Genomic DNA, 18,311 nt, shown 5'->3' with positions numbered 1-18,311 from the left:
CACTCCGAGGCAAACTATTTTTTAATACCACAGATTTTTTTGTGTGTTCTGTTTAACTTCCACTACTGATAAAAGTGCTGTTGTGAGATGACTTTAATTCTGATTTCTTCCCATCATGTGTGCGTCACTTAAGAATCACAGCATGCACACCCAGGATGCATGAGGAGTAACGACAGAGGCAGAGGCGTGGTGTACTGGCTGTACAAAAGAGGTCATGTTTCAAAAACACACAGGCACTGCCGTTCTCCTGAGATGACTGACAGCCATCACAGGAGCTACAAGTAATTTACATTATACAACATGAAGAGCCGACCCTCTTTTAAAGAGTCTTTTCTCAGTCTCGTAGTACAGTAGAGGTGTATGAAGACCCTTCAATGGAGTCAGTGTTACGGATGTCCTGCCAGACCTCCGAAATGTGGCAAGAGCTAAAGGCTGCAGACGACTGGGGTAAACAACCTCATCTCACTGATTCAGAACTGACGAGTCGACTCTTTGCAGGCGAGAGTAAAATATCTGGAAAGAAAATTCATACAGCTTGGAAATGTGTTTGTGAGCCTTTGATTGGCTGCTCGGTACTGTTCCAATACCATGAAGGTTTGCACTGGGAGAATTTGAAAATGCACAGAAAAGCAGTGTAGCACAGCTCCCCCATGAAAATATTATAGATGACGTCTTAAGGAACAGAACGAGGACCGATGAGGCAAACCAACTGTTAAAATAACAATTAAATTAGAGTACAGGTCCACTAAAACATAAAAGGGTCGGACATCCTTTGGCCAAAAACATAACCGATGAACTGCTAATCATTCTCTGTTGTGATTTTATGTACAATCTTGTGTAAAATAGACCAAACACACAATGAATATAAACATATACACGCCACCCCAAAAGCGCAACGAAGGGGTGAGAATAAAAAAATGACTCAAAGGTTGGATGAAGTAAGAAAGAATCCAGTCTGTTTGAAGTCTCTTCAGGTCCAGCTAATGCACGGTCTCCAGGAGGTTAAAGGCTTCCTGGATCTCACGGACAACGAGGATGCGGGTAAGCATCTGCTCCAGCTGCTCTTTAGGTATTGGCTGAGTGGAGTACCAAATGGGGCTGTTTGGCGCCACCACGGGCTCAGGAGTCAGGTAGAAGGTGTCATTGCGACCTTTAGCACTCTGTGGGCTGAAAGAAACACACAGAACGGTGTGTGAGAATATTCTCAGGATGTACTTAATAATTAAATGTCAAATATTTGCGTCTGCCCACACGATCTGTTAGAAATGGGTTTCCTGTGGCAGCAGAGAGAGAAATGAGAGTTTGAAGTTACACACAAACATCCTTTTAACCACAGCAGAGTCAATTATCACTCTGACACGAACAATTAATGGTGATAACGTTGGGAAAAAGAGTCATTCAAACAACCTTGTGGCCACTCATAATACTCTTTCAAAAATCTATCTAAATAATTTTGCAATTAGCAAGGGCGAAAACATCAAATACAGCATTTAGAGCAAAGTAAATCAAATCATCAAAGTACTTTTCGTTTCTATTCATTTAAATCATGACTTTGGGACTGATTTAACTTAATCTGCATGTCCCATGTAGAATCACGCGCATCTTTATGTGTATTAGGGGTGTGACGGTACGCTAACATCGTATTCAGTTCGGTTCAGGTGTTTTAAAGAGCTCTGTTCGATTCATTTTTGGTATATTATTAATATGTTTATTTAATATCTGACGCGGCTCCTATAGTGAGCAGAACCAGGAGTCATCACAGGCTGCTGATCTAGCATGATGTCTAACTATTTCACAGGTTTTTTGATCAGCTATGAGTGTCACTGTCCTACGGACAAGAGTTGTGTTTGACTGTTGATGCTCTGTGTTTTTATTTCTGCAGCGAGCCTTAAAAACTCACCGCCCAGAGTTGCTTCTTTAAGACTCGTATTAAACAACGACCTTACTCCGCACCGCATTTTTCGTTGTCGGATAAAACCTTACATCAATTGTCACAGGCAAAAGTTCAGCAGAGCGTTTGTTTACATTGTTGCCGCTGTATGCCTGCAGTGTGAGAGAAGGGAGGGAGGGGCGACTCGACGCTCTGTTCAGCGTCTCTACGGGCTCCACAGTAGCAGCGACAGCCAGCTGGTTTGATCCGCTCTTGAAAGAGTTGATAGGATTTTGCAGATCACATTTTTTAAACAGAGATCGAGCGCGTGAAGCCATCATGCGTCACTCAATAGAGCGCCTGTGCAGAAACTCGCCTTGACGCTTTTATCGGCTGCACTTAAATCACGCAAATAAAAATTCACTATTTAGCGGAAAAAATAAACCGAAACAGTACACAAGTGGACCGAACCGAACAGGCCGAACCAAAACGGTTCAACACCCACCCGTGAACCGTTACACCCCTAATGTGAATCCCACATTTTTCTGCTCTTCCTGTGTTTTTTAGCCCTGATTTTTTTATTTGTATTGCTGAAAATTCTTTGGTGTTTCCTATAGTATTTTACATTTTTTTCACCTAATTAAGATATTAGTGATGCAAACGTTTAGCAGACACCAGACTCCACAGAAGTAACTTCCCTACTAGGGATGTAAGAAAATATCGATATGGCAATATATCGTGATATTTTTTCCAGCAATATTATATCAATATTCAAAAGCTGTGTATCGGAAATATTGATATGGCAATATATCATGATATTTTTTTACTGTGATTGTTACATCGATAGTCAAAAGCTGTGTATCTAATTTTTGAAAGAATTTACATGCAAACATTTGTGTATTTTCTTTTCGTTTTCTGCAATTCAATCGCCACCCGCTAGTTGGCAGCAGTGTGCAACGGGTTTGGTTTCCACCATTGAAATGTAAATCCCTCCATCATAGTTCAGACACCTCATGTTAAACATGTTACGCATCAGTTTGGACTGTTTATTGAACATTCTTACAATAAATTCAGTAAAAAAAAATTGCTTGTAAGGTCTGACTGAATGTATCGCAATATATCGTATCGTCTCCCCTGTATCGTGATATGTATCGTATCGCCAGAATTTCAACAATACACATCCCTGTTCCCTACGCTCTCATTATTGCTTAAATAACAAGTAATGAAGTCACCTTTTGCAGAAGAGCACAGGAGAAAAATCCTACATTATCCATGTTTTTGTCAGTTGCTAAGCAACAGTGTTCTCACATTTAAGCACTTCAGCAGAGTGCAACATGTACTCCTCTCATGTCAATTACTTAAACTCCGTTTTATTCAGAGACAGCAGCTCCTCTTTGGAGACACTGAAATCTTGACAGAAAGAATTATAATCTGAGGGCAACAGAAGTTCAAAACATACAAAAATAAAATGTTATATCTCCATTTGTGGGGAATTTATATCTTTATGACAAACACTGTTTTTGAAAAGCATATAAATATAGTTATCAGGGAAGCGGGACTATGATAGTTTATTATTCTTTCCACCTATTTACAAAAGGGGAAAAAAGTTAAACATGCTTTTGTGTTTAGAGTCCCTGAAATTCTGTTTACCTTTGTTTTTAACCTGGGAAAAAAAATCTAAGTTTAGCTTGCTTTCTTTGCCGGATTACTGTAACCAGTGATGTATCTTAGTCATTAAAAGCCATAAAATACCTAAAAACTTTTGTTGTTTTTTACCATTTGAAGAGGTAGAAATCATAGAGCTTGATCGGGCAGCGCAGAGGGTTCTCTGGGTCTTCCATTTGTTCCGAGTACATGTCATCGGTCACTGAACAAAACAAGTCAGTGTTATTAGGTCATTATGGTGTGGTGAAGAAAATCTCAGCTTCTCATTAGTAATGATAGTTACTGATACTTTCTCGACTTCAGCCGAGGTTTAAAGTGAAACATCACAAACTGCTGACTGGTCAGAGAGAATTAACACTTGTTGGTGAGATCAGCGGCACGTCTGCAGTGACGCACACGCACACACAGACCCACTTCATTGTAATAAGTCACCCAAAAGTCTGTCACAAACTTTACAACACGAACCACGACTGCTGTGTCTGAGCACATGGGGAGTGTGACTAATGAACACACGGGCTTGTTTGGTAAACTTTACAGAGCCTTCGTTTCTCTACTCTCCGCTGACCGGAGCTGAGCTCGGTAGCAGTCCATGATTACTACTGATCCCAAAAGACACTACGATTGTTACAAATGTATTCAGTACAGTAGCCACTCTGTGATTTTACACACTACTATACTGGATGTCACTTGGGATGAGAGCATCTTGTATCGTACAACACAAAAAAGCCTCATTAGCTGCATGCATGCTCTCACCTTTCTGTCCTATAAACCTCTCTGTGGACTTCAGGTACCGGATGCTGGTGCTCTTGTCTTTAGGATTATTGGGACTCTTCCTGGTGTGCCTCAACACCTTTGAAAAGGCCACTTTTAGATGCTGTTCCACTGATTTCAGGTGGAAATACCTATTTAGAAAAATGCAAAGAGTTCAGAAAGTGCATTCAGATGAGAGCAGGCCTGCCTTGTGCAATGGAGCTGCATGACTCACTTAGTGTTGAAAAACATGAGTGTTGTGAGCAGGGTTGATGGAGAATGAGCCCCCAACTGTTTACATTCCCACAGCATCTCCTCAGTCACATGACTAGGGATAATGTAACCTGGTGGGAGAGGTAAAGCATGTGGTCCATAAAGCATACATGACAGGAAAACGAATTTTAGATTTTCCTTTTACAGTTCCATAGCGTTGCACAGAAAAATGTAGGTTATCTTAAATACATCTGCACTGAAAATACATCTGATGTCATGTTTGTATTGAAGCTGCAATCCCTATTAGTCTAACTTTTCTTTGAGTGTTTGAGCTTTACTCAAAGCGGCTGATCAAACTCTGAAGTGTTCGTGTCACACAGAAAACAAAAACACTGCCAACAGAGAATCAAATCAAAACAAAACCAATTGAAAACCATCCCAACTGCACCTTACCTAAAATAGATCTTAGCCTAGACTATACCAATATTTAACTCTGATACAGGTAGTCTGAGACTTCTTTGAGAAAAGCCTTCAGTCGCACCTAGCGGATGAACAGAAGGCCTCCAAGGCTCCAAGATTTGGTGCAGACTCTGAGCAAAGCGACTGTAGTACTGATCTGAGAAAATGTCATCAACGCGGCCATTATCAAACAGATACTGCAGGAACAAAAGATAGAAGAAGAGATGCAGCTCATTAGTGTCAAACATATGATGAAGGATGGACAAAGACTAGGACCACTAGGATAAAAGCTACAAGCCTGACGAAAAGTAATATAAATGTAGTTTTACACAATGACTGTTTGGTGGAGTGTCTGTGTGTCAGCATGTGAGAAACTCACTTTTTGTATGCACAGAAATACATAGTAAAGAACATCAGCCTCATATGTCTCCCCTTCAAGTCCCCGAGCTTCTGTTGTCATTAAAGACAGACCCATGGAGAGCTCAGCAACCGCAGATGATACCAAGTCCTCCTGGAAACGAAGAGCCTGACGTCCTAAAACAAATAAAACACATAATTACAATGTCAGGTAAAAGCTAAACTGTGCAATGCAAATACCTTCATAATAATTATTCTTTTCACTTTTCTATAAACACGCATGTTGACTTACGGCCTATAGGAGCCAGTTTATTCTTGTCCAATTTGTCCAACTCTGCGTTTTTCCTCTGAGCCCAGAGCTGCCACACGTCCAGCCCCTCCTCAGGCTTCACAGTGGTCGGCAGCAGAAGCTCCTGAACGTGCACCTGCTGCTGGCCCTGATCTTCCTCTGCTACAACCGTCTGACCCTGCACAGACACAAAACAGCATTCACTCACTTAGCCTGATAACACAAACAAAACACGTACAGGATAGAAATGAAAAACACACCTGTGTTATTACCTGTAGCTGCTGTGCGTCCTGGCCTGGAAGCCCCTGTGTGTGCAGAACCTGCTGCTGTGGGTCCCAAATAAGAGACTGTGTGGTATTGGGGTAGCCCTGCACAGCCACAGGGATGTGGATATTTCCATTCATCAGCTGAGCAGGAAAAAGCGTGTTAGCAGCCAGTGTGTGCACCACCTCTTCCTGGCCGCCCATTCCTCCAGCGCTCGTTATGCTGGAGACAGCCTGCACTGTCTGACTTTGACTCGCAGGGATTTTCAACTTGTCATTTTCAACTGTGACTTGTGCTTGCATTGTGGCTGCCGTAGTGTTTGTCCCCGCCACCTGCACTGTCCCATAAGCCTCCTGGGGGATGGCAATATGTGTGACCTGCTCATGGCTTCCAGACCCAGCAGGAGCAGAATACACAGGAATGGTCCAGGTCTCACCAGTGGGACTGGTGATCGTACCAGTAGCACTGTACAGGTGGGAACTGTCCACAGTGAGGAGGTCCGGCCGCAAGGACACATAACTTTGCTGCTGCCCCTGTCCCTGAGGGATAGCCAGGACTGTGGCTACCTGCTGACCAGGCAGGGCGTATGACACAGTGATGGGCATGTCCACTTTACGCTTTTTGGCAGGCTGGAGGACACCTGCTCCTTGAGATGTGGCAACCGTGGCTTCCACTACTCTTCTCTCCGCACCATCCTGCTGCTGAGTAGGGGAGAGGGCCCCCACTGTCTGGATCTGGATCTGATGTCCTCCTGCAACAGCTGCCACCAACTGGGCTTGCAGCTAAAACATATAGGCATCATTTAATACATTTATATTCTACTGCAGCATTGCATTGTGGTGTTGAATTCGCACCTGCTGCTGCTGCTCCTCCGTCAGCTCCCCAGGCTGAATCAGCTGTGCAGTCGTCACACCTTGTAGCTGCTGATGGGAGCCAGCTGGCACTTGCAGAACTTGACCTAACATCTGACCTTGTTGCTGGCCTTGAATCTGGACCTGAAAAGGATGATCACAGACCAACCAACATTGGGTTAGTAAATGATTTATCACGTGTAAGGACATATTTAGTTACCACAGAGAAACAATAGAATTACAGACCTGCACAATCTGTTGTTCTGTACTCTGATGCACAGACTGCTGCTGGGATGCAGCTTCCTGTATCTGTAGCTGCTGCGGCTGGACCTGGACCTGAACCTGCAGAAGACAGCAGCAGCAGCAGTCAGAGATCTTCATTTTAGGGTTCGAGTTATTTAAAAGTATTATTTGGAACTATTTTTCGAATAGTAGTTATCAACAGTCAAACTGAGCTTTAAATGGCACAGATCCACTCTGGAATTAGTATTTTAAATTTGCATGTATCATTGTTTTGTTTTCCACACAAATTATATATGAAACTATTAGCTACCAAATTTAAAAAGGGCCTGTGTTTATATTAATTTCTGCATGTTCATGTTGAAACCCCGCCACACTATGCTGATTTACCGGACACGCCAGCTCCAACAGCGACCCCGCCACCTCTGTGCTGTCTGTGTAGATGCAATTGGCTTCTTGTTGGTAAACCATGGTGGTAGTGGTGGTTGTAGCGTCTCCACTTTGTTGGCTAAACTCCTGCAGGGCATCAGGACCTTTGCTGGCTAACGACTCCAGAAACTCCTTCATTCGATGCTGTGGGATGCTGCGAGCTTTCTGCCTCACCAGCTCCTCATAGGAGCTTGTGCCATCCATGGAGTTGTTCATTGCTGCAGAAAGTGCCCTCCTCTGCGAGATGGAGCCTGGTGGGGGGAAAATAGATTAAATAAACCTCACGTGTTTAAAAGGAGCTGTGAGCAAAACCCAATTAGCTATCCAGGTAAAAACGAACCACTAAAGACAAACTTTAAGTAAAGGAGCATTAACATATGCTGACATCAATCTGACCAACAGCTCACTGATGACAGACAGATGGAAATACGAAAGGGTTAATTCTAGCCGAGTGTAAACGAGATTGGGACAAAAGCGCGGTCACTTTCCAAATGTGATGCAGCAGCTGAAGTTGCGACAAAACAGCTGCATGATCAAACAAGACAGCTAATGACAACCGTTATATTACATGCATGCTGTGTGATCAAACATCAGCTAATCAAACAGCTGATTACACAACAGGCTCGGCTAGCCGTGTAAACGGCTAACTAGCCGCGTGTCGTTTCGAAAACAAAACAAATCGCATTGTTTGGGCAAGACAAGTTGCATGCTATATGATGACAACATTTTGGTTCCGTTGCGGGCAACACCTGTGCTATACACGAAAAGCCTTAAAGGGACCCTGTTGTGTTGGCAACGATACACACAACATTATTTTCTAATTTCCCTATAGCTAACATGCTAACATTAGCAAGCGCGTTGACTACCTCTCTTCTTAACAGGCCAAGGTTTGAGTCACCCTCACGCGCTTCTTTTCCAATAAGCAGAAAAATGGTGCTGTTGATGTTTTCGGTTGCTAAAGGGCTTTGTTTCTCCGTGATTTCCTCAGACGCTTAGCTTTAGTATTTCGTTTTCTATACCAACAGTATGTCGATGGGCGCCATCTTACAACAGCACCCTCAAACCAATAAGCGACCGATTTGTAAACTCAGACGTGCTCTCGCGGTATTTCCCAAACTTATTACCGCGATAACTAGTTCTCGAATGTAGCCAGTTAAAGGCGACTCACGGTAGTTGAGCAGCAGGCGAGATGGAGTAGATGTCAGTCTACCTTAAAACGCATTTATGTCGGGAAACGCTCTTTAGTAGTTCATTGACGTCTGAAACTTTTAAGGTAGTCCTGAAGAGATATGCCGAAGATTGAAGTGGCGATCAGAAACTTTAAGCAGTTGAGGGTTAAATCCTTAAATCCCACGCATGACAGTTGCATGGCATGAACCCACATGCATTTCAAGAAAATATTGTTGTTCCTGTAAGTGTGGCACTACTGTTCAACCCCCTAGCTGCAGTTTCCAGTTGACTTTAATGAATGAGGGGTGTTGATGCTCTCCAGTGGTGACAAGCTGTAACTACACTCTGAGAGAATATTTTAGCCTCCATATCTAAATAAAGCTTTAAAATTCCTAATCTTTGTTTTTATTCTTTTGGGAATATATATCTTAAGGAACAAGAAGAAGCAAGCACTGCATTTATACAATAGTTAACCACAAGCCTGTATGTAGGTTTTATACACAAGTGTATATTACTGATGCCAAATCAGCTTTAAAATCCTGTTTGAGTTTTGCACAAATTGGCAACCCTGGTTTTGGATCAAATGAAAATATTTAGTGTTACATTTCTTATTGCACACAAATGTAACTGGGGGGATTATATTTAATTCATACATTTTCATTGCTAGTTTTAAATGTATACTTCATTGTTCAATATTATTTAGCAGCATCTGTTCTTGCGACATTAAATTCAAAAATGTATTTTGGTAACTCCAAATAACTTCAACAGCACATTTTTAAACAGAATTGTTTATTTGATGAGTCAAAAACACTGGGTGGGTTGGCATCACCTTAAACAAGTCAAATATGGCCTTTGAGAGCATCCCTTATGTAAAAACCAGCAGAGAGGAAATAATACAAATCCATTACCAATCCTTATCTGATCAAAGCTGCTTAAATATCGAATAGAAAAGTGCCTTTGCACTGCAACAGAAACATAATAAAATAAGATTTACGAGGACACTGACTGGTAAAATGCTGAAGATGGATTCAAGCATCTGTGTTTGCTGAAGTTCCATGTTAAAACAATCTATGGTTCTGAAAAGTTGCAGGTGATTATAAAGGCATATAATATGTCTAGATCACAGTCCCAGTGGTCTGTCCTTGCTGATTTTCCACAATAAGTAATTCAAACTATTTCATCATGTATGTGAAGGCTCTTGGGAGGCAGGAAGTGCAGCTTGTTACTGTGCCACTCAGATCTTCCCTGGGTCCTCTTTGAGTGTGACTGTTCTGTTGAAGACGAGCTGCAATGAAAGAAGATATTGCAGTTATAACTGGTTCATGTGCATGTGTGTAACTGCATCAATACAATCTTGAAACATTTCAGACAGCAAACTGTAATTCAAGTGTTTAAATGTTTATATACCTTGCTGGAAGTGCTGTCAGGATCCAGGGAGAAGTAGCCAACTCTCTCAAACTGGAATTTGTCGAGAACTTTGGCTCCTTTGACTGAGGTGTCCACTAAGGCACTGCTGACCACCTGCAGGGAATTCTAAACAGCAAAACCAAAAAGAAGAAACAAAGGAGAGGAAATGAATCAGATGCTAAACTAACTAAAACATCTCAGAAACCAAACGTGAATTCACAGGAACTCACAGGGTTGATGTCACTGAGGAAGCCATTGGGCACTTCGGATGGATCCTCTGGATGCTTGTGCAGGAAGCTACAAAGAAAGCAAGACGTTTCATTAGAGTGTGTTTCAGACTCAGAGGGTTAGTCATCAGGTCTTCGGGACTTACAGTCTGTCATAGAGACGAACTTCACACACCAGCGGCTGGCTGACCCAGTGGATGAAGGCCTTTGGTTTCTCTGCAGTCTCAGATCTGCAGCAAGTCACTTCCAGTTCCACAACTTTACCCTGAGAGTCCTGACAAACACAGAAAAAGAAACATTTTCAGAGCAGGGCATGTGAGTGTGGACCAAGCCCCCACAATGCGGCTCAAAAATTGAGTCAAATCCGGAAGTACCAAAAATTGCAGTTCCACCCTCATCCACTGGGGGCTGGTGTCAGAAGCGAGCAAATCCTCATTGACTCCCATGTTAAAAATACCAATTTCACAGCAGAAATAAACATGTTTACAGCCTGGTACCAAAACATGTTTTTGGTTTAAATGATCTAGTTTACACTCATGACAACTCTGAGGGGGGTGAATTTTTTTCTCACTCTTCTGTTTAAGTGTATTAAAAGCCTAAAATTCTGTATAATTAATGAGCATCCGACCCACGTGACCACAGAGCTAGCACCGTGGAAAGGCCTCGGTCTGGCCTGGAAACTGTTCCGGGATTTTGAGTCTCTGTATTTGTGTATTCTTGTTTGGATATTTTTTGTGCAATTGTTGGACAAAATGACTTGCTGTGGCATTAATTGCACTAATAGAGCATCCAAGGAGTCTCCACTTCATTTTTTTCTGTAAGTAAAATTATATTTATGTATTTTAGGCCACTGCCGAGCTGAGCTTAGATTTTAACATGTACTGTTTAACCATGATATTTAAATGTAATAGGGCAGCTCTGCGCATCTCAGATCGCAGCGGCGCTTGTCTGCTGTGCGGCTGCCGGCTTGTGGAGCTCTCGGAGACCTCTGTGTTCCACCCGGTTTTACCCAGCGGTCAGCCCGGCGTATCTCTGACTCAGAAGCTCTGGTGTTGTGCACAGTTAACTCCGGTTGTAGCTAGGTTGCTACCTCCGTTAGCTTAGCTCCCACCTCCGCATTAGCTTTGGGTTAGCTTCAGGATAGCTTGTAGCTTGTTCGACCGGGTGTCGTCAGTTGATCCCAGCCTTACAGCCCCACCCTCAGCTCCTCCTCTCTTCCCTTTTGTGGAATTGTCTGGGCTTGACGGAACCTGTGACATGGTCAAAATGGCGGTGGTGGCCACCTCCCATTTAGCTTCAAAGATGTATTATTGGATCCTATGGAAACTCATTGTCCAATATTTATATGTCGATGGTGTGGACATGCAGCAGAGAGGAAGAGGAAAACTCAAATACTTGGGTGTTGTATTATCAGATGGGGTTTGGAGATTGTTATTTTGGGGTTTTCTCTAATAATCTTGAAAGAAAAAACAAAACAGGTAAATACATTACAAGTTTTTTCTAACAACATAACAACCCGAGGCACCATCTTGTCAGGGCATTCAAATTCTAACCAGAGTTATTGTGATAAATGTTATTTTCAGCTAAATGGAGGCCGTTTCCTGTGATTACCTTATCTTATTCAAAGTTTTTATTTTTCCCAAAACTTTTTTTCCTTGTAAATTTTACTTTGAGAGGCGCTATATAAAAAAAATACATCATTTTTCTTCTTCTTTCACTATTTTGACTAAAATGCCCCGAAATACAAATAACTATGATTAATAATAAACATGCAAAAGGTGGATGACACATCAGTCTTTTGTTGTTCAGTAGTATAAAACAGCATTAATGTTACATTTAGAAACCAGAGACTGCTCTCCAAGGACATGAGGCTACGTGAGGTACCACTTATTCACCCACACATTAGGAATCAAATAGCTAATTATTAATATTACAGGATTTTCAATATTTAAACATGCAACAGCAGAGTAAAACCCACAGGAATAAATAAGAATAGCCATGAAAACCAATTAGATTTTTCTTATTTAGCAACATTTTTTACAGCACCAAGGAATTACATGTCTACCAAATCTGACCACTAGGGGCCGGTTGTTTTGTAGGAGCTTCACCTTCGGTAAATTCCTTTGTCATGGTCGAGATTAATAATTAATAATCCAGATAAATGATGTGGCATCATAATGCAACAAGCTTGTATTATTGCACACGGTGATCCTCATAAACAACCTTTGTATTTGCCTTTGACTGACCGACTGGGTATCCTAACCAAATCCTAATCTCCGGAGCTTCTGGTTGAACCGGTTGTCACTGGCTAAAGCATGAAGGCATGCCACAAAATTAATAAATAATAATAATAATAATAATAATAATAATAATAATGCAGCAACTGCTATCGTTAAGTAAAAACACTTAATTTCTCTTACATTCATACTAGGGATGCAACGATACCACTTTTTACCAAACCAATACGATACCGATACTTGGATCTGAGTACTCGCCAATACAGATTACCGATACAGATACTTCTACCACACAAAAAAATGCAATGAATTGGAATACAGGTTTTATTTTCTTCTGTTTTCAATAGGAAAAGACTGTGAGGTAGATAAAAAGTAGTATAAGTGATAACTAAACTAAAATATTAGGTGAACAGAAATGACAAGTTACAGTGAAGTCACTTTCAAGCAACTGCATTGGTATCAGTTACTGGTATCTGTTAACTTTTACCGATACCGATACCAGTATCGTATCGGTGCATCCCTAATTCATACATGAGCTCATTTGGACTTGGACATCAATGTATGTAATTAAATCAAGCAACAAAGACAAATCAAGGGATTCACCAAACAAAAGGAGGTTTTTAAAAACAATAAGAAATGGATGAAACCTCTAAAACTGTTATTTTACTGTTAGAGGCTACATGAGCCAAGAGCTCTTACCTTGATGACCTTCTGAACTGAGATGACATACCCAGCATGCCTCAGGCCTACAGGCTGTTCTGGAGTCAGCCTCTTGTAGCCTTTCTCCATCACCTGAGAAGCCACAGCAGATGATCATTTAAAAACGTGTGCAAGTGAAAGATTTGCATTCTGGGTGATTTTATTTTTCCTCAAACCTCTCTGAAGTCACTCTGCTCAATGAAGATCGTGCGTGTAAACGGAACTGTGTGGCTGCCCTTCGCCTCGTTGGCGGGAAAGTTAGGCACTCGAACATCTGACTAGGATTAGAAGACGAAGGACGTGATTTAAAGACAGTGAACATAATGTAAGTTTAAAGAGACAATGTGTAGTTGTTACCATTCATTTCTGGAAATATCCATCAAAATGTTGTTGAAATTGAATGAATTGATGCCCAGTTGTTGAAAAATATTGGCGGCTTTGTAAAATATAACCATAGGAATCAGGTCTAAAATACATGTCTAAGTCTCTGGGCGACGCCATATTAGATGCCATGTTTCCTTCTACGGGAGCCCATGAGGGCAAAATGCATTTACTGATTTTTAACAAACGATTACAAAACTTTCGTCATTCTTAAATGTTTGTTGTTGTTTTACAAATTTACCTCTTCTCTTGTTGCCAGTGATGAAAGGGAGTCTGATGTGCTTTTTAGTTTGCTAAAGTTAGCACTCCCCTGGGCTTTTTGACCCTAATGGGCATCCGTTGGTAAGATAGTACTTCAACACAAAAATACTGCTTGCTTGCAACAATTTAGGTATCTACTGCACTCTATTGCCAGGAAAAATACACACAGTCACTTTAATGTAGTGTCTCTGTTTGTACTGGATGGTACGAACCTCTGAGCTCTCAGGGAGGTTGGTTATGGTGACTCTGAGGGGCTCCAGCACAGCCATGACTCGAGGAGCGGTGTCATTCAGCACATCCCTCACACAGGACTCCAGCAGGTGAGGTTCTGTCGTCGTCTGGGAAACGGTGACTCCCACCTGCAAGGGAGGTGGCATGATTTCAAACAGCAGCTTCGCTTTAGACTCCGTGTCCTCTCCCTGCTGCATACCCGAGCACAGAAGTTATTGATGGCCTCTGGGGGGAAACCTCTTCTCCTCAAAGCAGTCAAAGTGAAGAGTCTGGGATCATCCCAATCCCTGCAAACAAACATAAAAACCAGCAGTAGATGTGAAGATAACAATCTACATGGGAAGTGCGTGGTTTGAAGTTAATTACAACATGATAGATGTTTTTTATTTAAAACTTAAATTATTTCAGACGTTTTGTTAAAAACATCCAAATCAAAACAACCCATTTCCCTGAAATTTTAAACATTGCATCCATATAATAACATGTTTAATTTACAGCCACGTTTGGAATTGCAGGTTTCTGTGCATAACAGAATAATTTGACACTGACTCGGGCATTCATCATAAAAATAGAATTAATTAAAAAAAAACAGAGAGGGTGATAATAAAAGCCTTATTTACCTGACAACACCAGTCTCAACTAGTTTGATGATTTTCCTCTTGGATACAACCGTGTAAGTGAGGTTCAAGCGTCCATATTCCCACTGAACAGGGCAGTAGAGGTCCAGAGCGTTACACAGCCAGTAATACGACGAACGTCTGAAAGATCGTAACCAGAACAACATAAATACACAAACGTCATACAGCAGCTGAACTGCAGCTGTTACACAGATGCTGTTGCTACCTAGCTTGAAACTCTTTGGTGCACAGTGAATGTGTGATGTTTTCAATAGAGTCACACAGACAGTGGGTGTAGTCGTAGGTGGGGTAGATGCACCTATTAAAAGTGACATCAGACAGGAAAGCGTTGAGAGACAAATAAAACGCTTAAATCAGAATACAACCACTCAGGCTTTCCTACCATTCATCTCCTGTCCGATGATGAGCCGTGTATTTGATGCGATACGCCACAGGATCCATCTTCCCATCCTCCATGACCATCTTCATCCTCAGAGTGACCTCTCCCTCAGCGAACACGCCCTTCTTCATCCTCTCAAACAGCACCAGCGACTCTTCGACGGGTCGGTCTCTCCATGGCGATGCGGGAACATTGTGGCCTTTCAGCTCTTCGCCCTTCTGGTGGCACACATAGGCGTGACCCCTGAAGGCAAACCAAAGTAAGGAAAAGGAGCCGGCCAACAAGCATCCACCTCCACGCCCACTCACCTGCGGATGAGATCCACAGCAAGGTCGTAGAGCTGCTGAAAGTAGTCCGAAGCATGCGTGACGTCGTAAGGTGTGTAGCCTGTAGACCAACGGCTGCACTGATAAGGAGCTGGGCTTTATGCCACATCAGATGAAAGCTCATTAAACTCACCTAGCCACTCCACCATGTCTTTGATGGCAGTGAAGTACTTTTCCTCCTCTTTCTCAGGATTGGTGTCATCATACCGTAAGTAACATATTCCACCATTTGCCTGTAGAAAATGTCAATTTGAGAAAAGCACAGAGCAGCGGAAGACTGGACAGCTTTTACTGAATCAAAGACTCGTACCTTTGCATAACCAAAGTTGAAGTTGATGGCCTTGGCATGTCCAATGTGAAGGATCCCATTGGGCTCTGGTGGAAAACGGGTACGGATCTAAAGCCGTTTAAACACACATTAAAACCAGGGAAAGAGAACACTTTCCAGATAAAGGTCTGAAGTCGATACCTGACCACCGGTGACCTCCAAGTGCTTCTTAAGCAGGTCCATTGTGCTCGGTGTGACAACATAACCCTCCGTCTTGTAATTTTCTCCTGAATCATAAAGGATGAAAAGATGAAAAGCGAAACTAAAAGTTGAAATTATTTTGACTCAGGCTTGTCTGGTTAACGGTATTTGTATTGTGCCCCGACATGCTGGATAAAAACACAACAGCGCTAACGTCCCACTGCGACTACGATGCACGGCGATGACAACCTCGGTGTTTGTATACGGACAGAGGCAGCTCTCTTTATAGACAGTAAAAACACCATCAGCCATAAGTGTAACCCAGTTAGTCTGGATCAGGGGGTCAAATCTACTTCTAACTTATTTCAATTCAAACGGGTTTAAAAGCCACTGCCTTGTGCATCAGAATCACTGTTTTCCCATCTCAGAATATTTTTCAGAAAAGGAGACTGAAAGTGATGATGTCACATCATCTATTAGGATCGTTCACTTTGCTATATAGAGGATTCTCTCTATGTGATGTCAACAGGGGGAAAGGACATACAGATCTACTAATAATATAGAAAGCAGGACTAATGCATTAAATCACATTTAAAAAACCACTTTATTCAAGAGTTTGTCTCTTCTCACCTGGTTTGTGAAACTTCAGTGCTTCTCCTCTGAGCTGCTCCATCAGAGACCTCCCCTCTCCTGAGATGACATCCCCTTAGCAACCAATAAACAGTTTTAGTGACAGTTATTAAGAGTTGAATTAAAACTACTTTTCTGCTGCTCACCATTCGCTGTGACCTCCTCTTTCTTTGGCTTGGTGTCGTTCTCTGTGACTTTTGCCTTTTGTGGCTGAAAACATTAAAAAAAACATGTTTAAAACAAACACCTTCAAACTTCGCACACGAGTCTCTATAAAAAAATCACCACATTCACACATCAGATACTTATCCTGGGTTTTTGATTATCGTTTGGCTTTTTTATTTTAGAATATAAAGCGGCCTCCAGAATTGCGGGTCATTCGTTTAAAATGAAAATTGCCATCTTACCTTGGCTTTCTTCTCCAGATCTGCTTCTGTTTTGGGACCTAAAAGGTGCAGAACCTTTCAAACCAAAACCACAGAGTTAGTAAAACCGAAACTGGTTACAAGCAGTCCCTTACAATACACTCTTCCTCCTTCAATCATACCTGCATGTCCACCTCGTTTTTGATCACCTTCCCATCAGCCCACTTAAGGGCTGAACGTGCTTCTCCTGCAAAAGACGCAACGTGCAAATTTCCCCTATTGCGTTAGGCTGTAATGGCTGCAATAACCAAACCAACTTCAGCTCATACCCATTAGCAGCCCCATGTTGAAGCGATATCTTTCCTTTAACAGTTGCTCCTTGTGCTTCCTGATTATAGACTCTACCTGCATGACATTCCACAGTCACCAAACACACCGCAGCCGGTCAACATATGCATTTGGTCAGCGGGAGATCCTGCACTTACTGCATCCTCAATCTGCTCTGGGGTTATGACGACGCCCACACCACATGCTTCATCAAACTCCTTCTGACTGATGGGATCTTGGGGGTGACTCTTCACAAAGTCCAAAGCAGCTGCAAGCAAAAGGTCAGAAGAAGCAGACAAGCAAAGTTAAACAATACAATATCAGTGGCCATATGCTGGGTTGTAGGCTTGTTAAAATAGACAGAAATTACCTGCAAGTTGCAACTCTGTGCAAAGTTTTCGCTGGGCAATGCAGTCTGACAGAAATGCCAAGCGTTTGTAGTCTTTAAGGCGAGATGCCAAACTATACAGCATTGTCCCCATGGCTTTGTCCACTCCTGATGCTTCATTAGCACGTTGAGCCTATTAAAACACACAAAGAGACTGAATTTGTTTTGTCTGTTTAAATCTGTGTAACGGGCTGTGATAAAGATTCATTACAGAGAAAACTGAAATGTTCAGCAAACACATTTGAAAGAGAAAATAATTAAATGAAAGGAAAATAAAGGTGTTTGTTAATAGTGAAAGTGAAAGTCTTCAATTATAAAAAGTAGGTAGAAACAGCTAACAGGAACAGCTGTCCTGGTGGTAATCCCACCTGGGTAATTGCGTCCTTCAGGGCAGAACTCAACGCTTCATTCTTTAGAGTTTCTTTCGCCTTCTGCTCGCTGAGACCAATTGAAGTAAAAAGTGTCAAAGTGTCCGCCATTACTCCGCCGGTAAGTCAGTCAGAACAGCACAGTAACCGCACACGAGCTGTCCTCCCAGAGAAAGAGCGAGGAGCGATTTCCTGTACATTACAGTGAAAATGTGAGGGACATGACTATCAGCCAATAGGAAACTAGAAGCTTGGACGTTTTGACCAATAGAAAGAGAGATTGGTTATAAATTACCGCCTACTTAAAACCTGAGAACCAATCAGGAGTTTGTTGACATCAGCAAGAACAAGGGAGGGCCTACCGGAGTCAGCTCAATGTTGCATCAGATCGGTATAAATCAGTATTTTTTATTAGTTAGTT

The 18,311-nt window shown here is 42.0% G+C and overlaps 2 protein-coding genes across 4 annotated transcripts; both read right to left on the bottom strand.

Moving 5' to 3' along the window:
• Positions 1–192: 192 nt before the first annotated feature.
• Positions 193–8,434, bottom strand: LOC107391145 (transcriptional regulator QRICH1). Of its 3 annotated transcripts, none has more exons than XM_015968259.3 (12): positions 8,254–8,434; positions 7,349–7,638; positions 6,965–7,060; positions 6,722–6,862; positions 5,864–6,649; positions 5,607–5,781; positions 5,337–5,491; positions 5,040–5,154; positions 4,521–4,629; positions 4,289–4,437; positions 3,647–3,737; positions 193–1,167 (listed from the first exon to the last, which is right to left on the bottom strand). In XM_015968259.3, the coding sequence occupies exons 2-12, from the start codon at positions 7,601–7,603 to the stop codon at positions 981–983; spliced, it is 2,259 nt and encodes a 752-aa protein (XP_015823745.1). In that variant the 5' UTR covers positions 7,604–7,638; positions 8,254–8,434; the 3' UTR covers positions 193–980. The 3 variants fall into 3 exon arrangements, with proteins under 3 accessions (XP_015823745.1, XP_015823746.1, XP_054602028.1); XM_015968260.3 differs by having other exon boundaries at positions 5,876–6,649; XM_054746053.2 differs by having other exon boundaries at positions 1,052–1,167; positions 3,623–3,737.
• Positions 8,435–9,327: 893 nt separating this feature from the next.
• qars1 (glutaminyl-tRNA synthetase 1) lies at positions 9,328–18,084 on the bottom strand. Its single transcript, XM_015968261.3, has 23 exons — positions 17,891–18,084; positions 17,505–17,655; positions 17,293–17,402; positions 17,137–17,212; positions 16,990–17,054; positions 16,850–16,903; positions 16,589–16,652; positions 16,443–16,517; positions 15,813–15,898; positions 15,654–15,740; positions 15,477–15,576; positions 15,326–15,404; positions 15,021–15,260; positions 14,844–14,936; positions 14,621–14,758; positions 14,200–14,287; positions 13,982–14,128; positions 13,304–13,405; positions 13,128–13,220; positions 10,338–10,465; positions 10,195–10,261; positions 9,965–10,090; positions 9,328–9,842 (listed from the first exon to the last, which is right to left on the bottom strand). The coding sequence occupies exons 1-23, from the start codon at positions 17,999–18,001 to the stop codon at positions 9,792–9,794; spliced, it is 2,331 nt and encodes a 776-aa protein (XP_015823747.3). The 5' UTR covers positions 18,002–18,084; the 3' UTR covers positions 9,328–9,791.
• Between the last annotated feature and the right edge of the window lie 227 nt (positions 18,085–18,311).

The sequence above is a fragment of the Nothobranchius furzeri genome, chromosome 15, assembly GCF_043380555.1.
Source record: "Nothobranchius furzeri strain GRZ-AD chromosome 15, NfurGRZ-RIMD1, whole genome shotgun sequence".
Lineage (NCBI taxonomy): Eukaryota > Metazoa > Chordata > Actinopteri > Cyprinodontiformes > Nothobranchiidae > Nothobranchius > Nothobranchius furzeri.
Note: the sequence above shows the minus strand (reverse complement) of the source record. Positions and strands in the feature narration are given on the sequence as shown.

Bases quoted from the DNA above. Each gene is read 5' to 3' on its own strand.
- LOC107391145 (XM_015968259.3), bottom strand. From the start codon at position 7,603: ATGAACAACTCCATGGATGGCACAAGCTCCTATGAGGAGCTGGTGAGG. The intron at 5,492-5,606 runs GTAAGTCAACAT...TATTTGTTTTAG, and splicing joins TAAACTGGCTCCTATAGGCC to GACGTCAGGCTCTTCGTTTC. The intron at 5,155-5,336 runs GTGAGTTTCTCA...TTGTTCCTGCAG, and splicing joins TATTTCTGTGCATACAAAAA to TATCTGTTTGATAATGGCCG.
- qars1 (XM_015968261.3), bottom strand. From the start codon at position 18,001: ATGGCGGACACTTTGACACTTTTTACTTCAATTGGTCTCAGCGAGCAG. The intron at 17,403-17,504 runs GTAATTTCTGTC...TTTTGCTTGCAG, and splicing joins CACAGAGTTGCAACTTGCAG to CTGCTTTGGACTTTGTGAAG. The intron at 14,288-14,620 runs GTAAATAAGGCT...GTTTGTTTGCAG, and splicing joins GTTGAGACTGGTGTTGTCAG to GGATTGGGATGATCCCAGAC.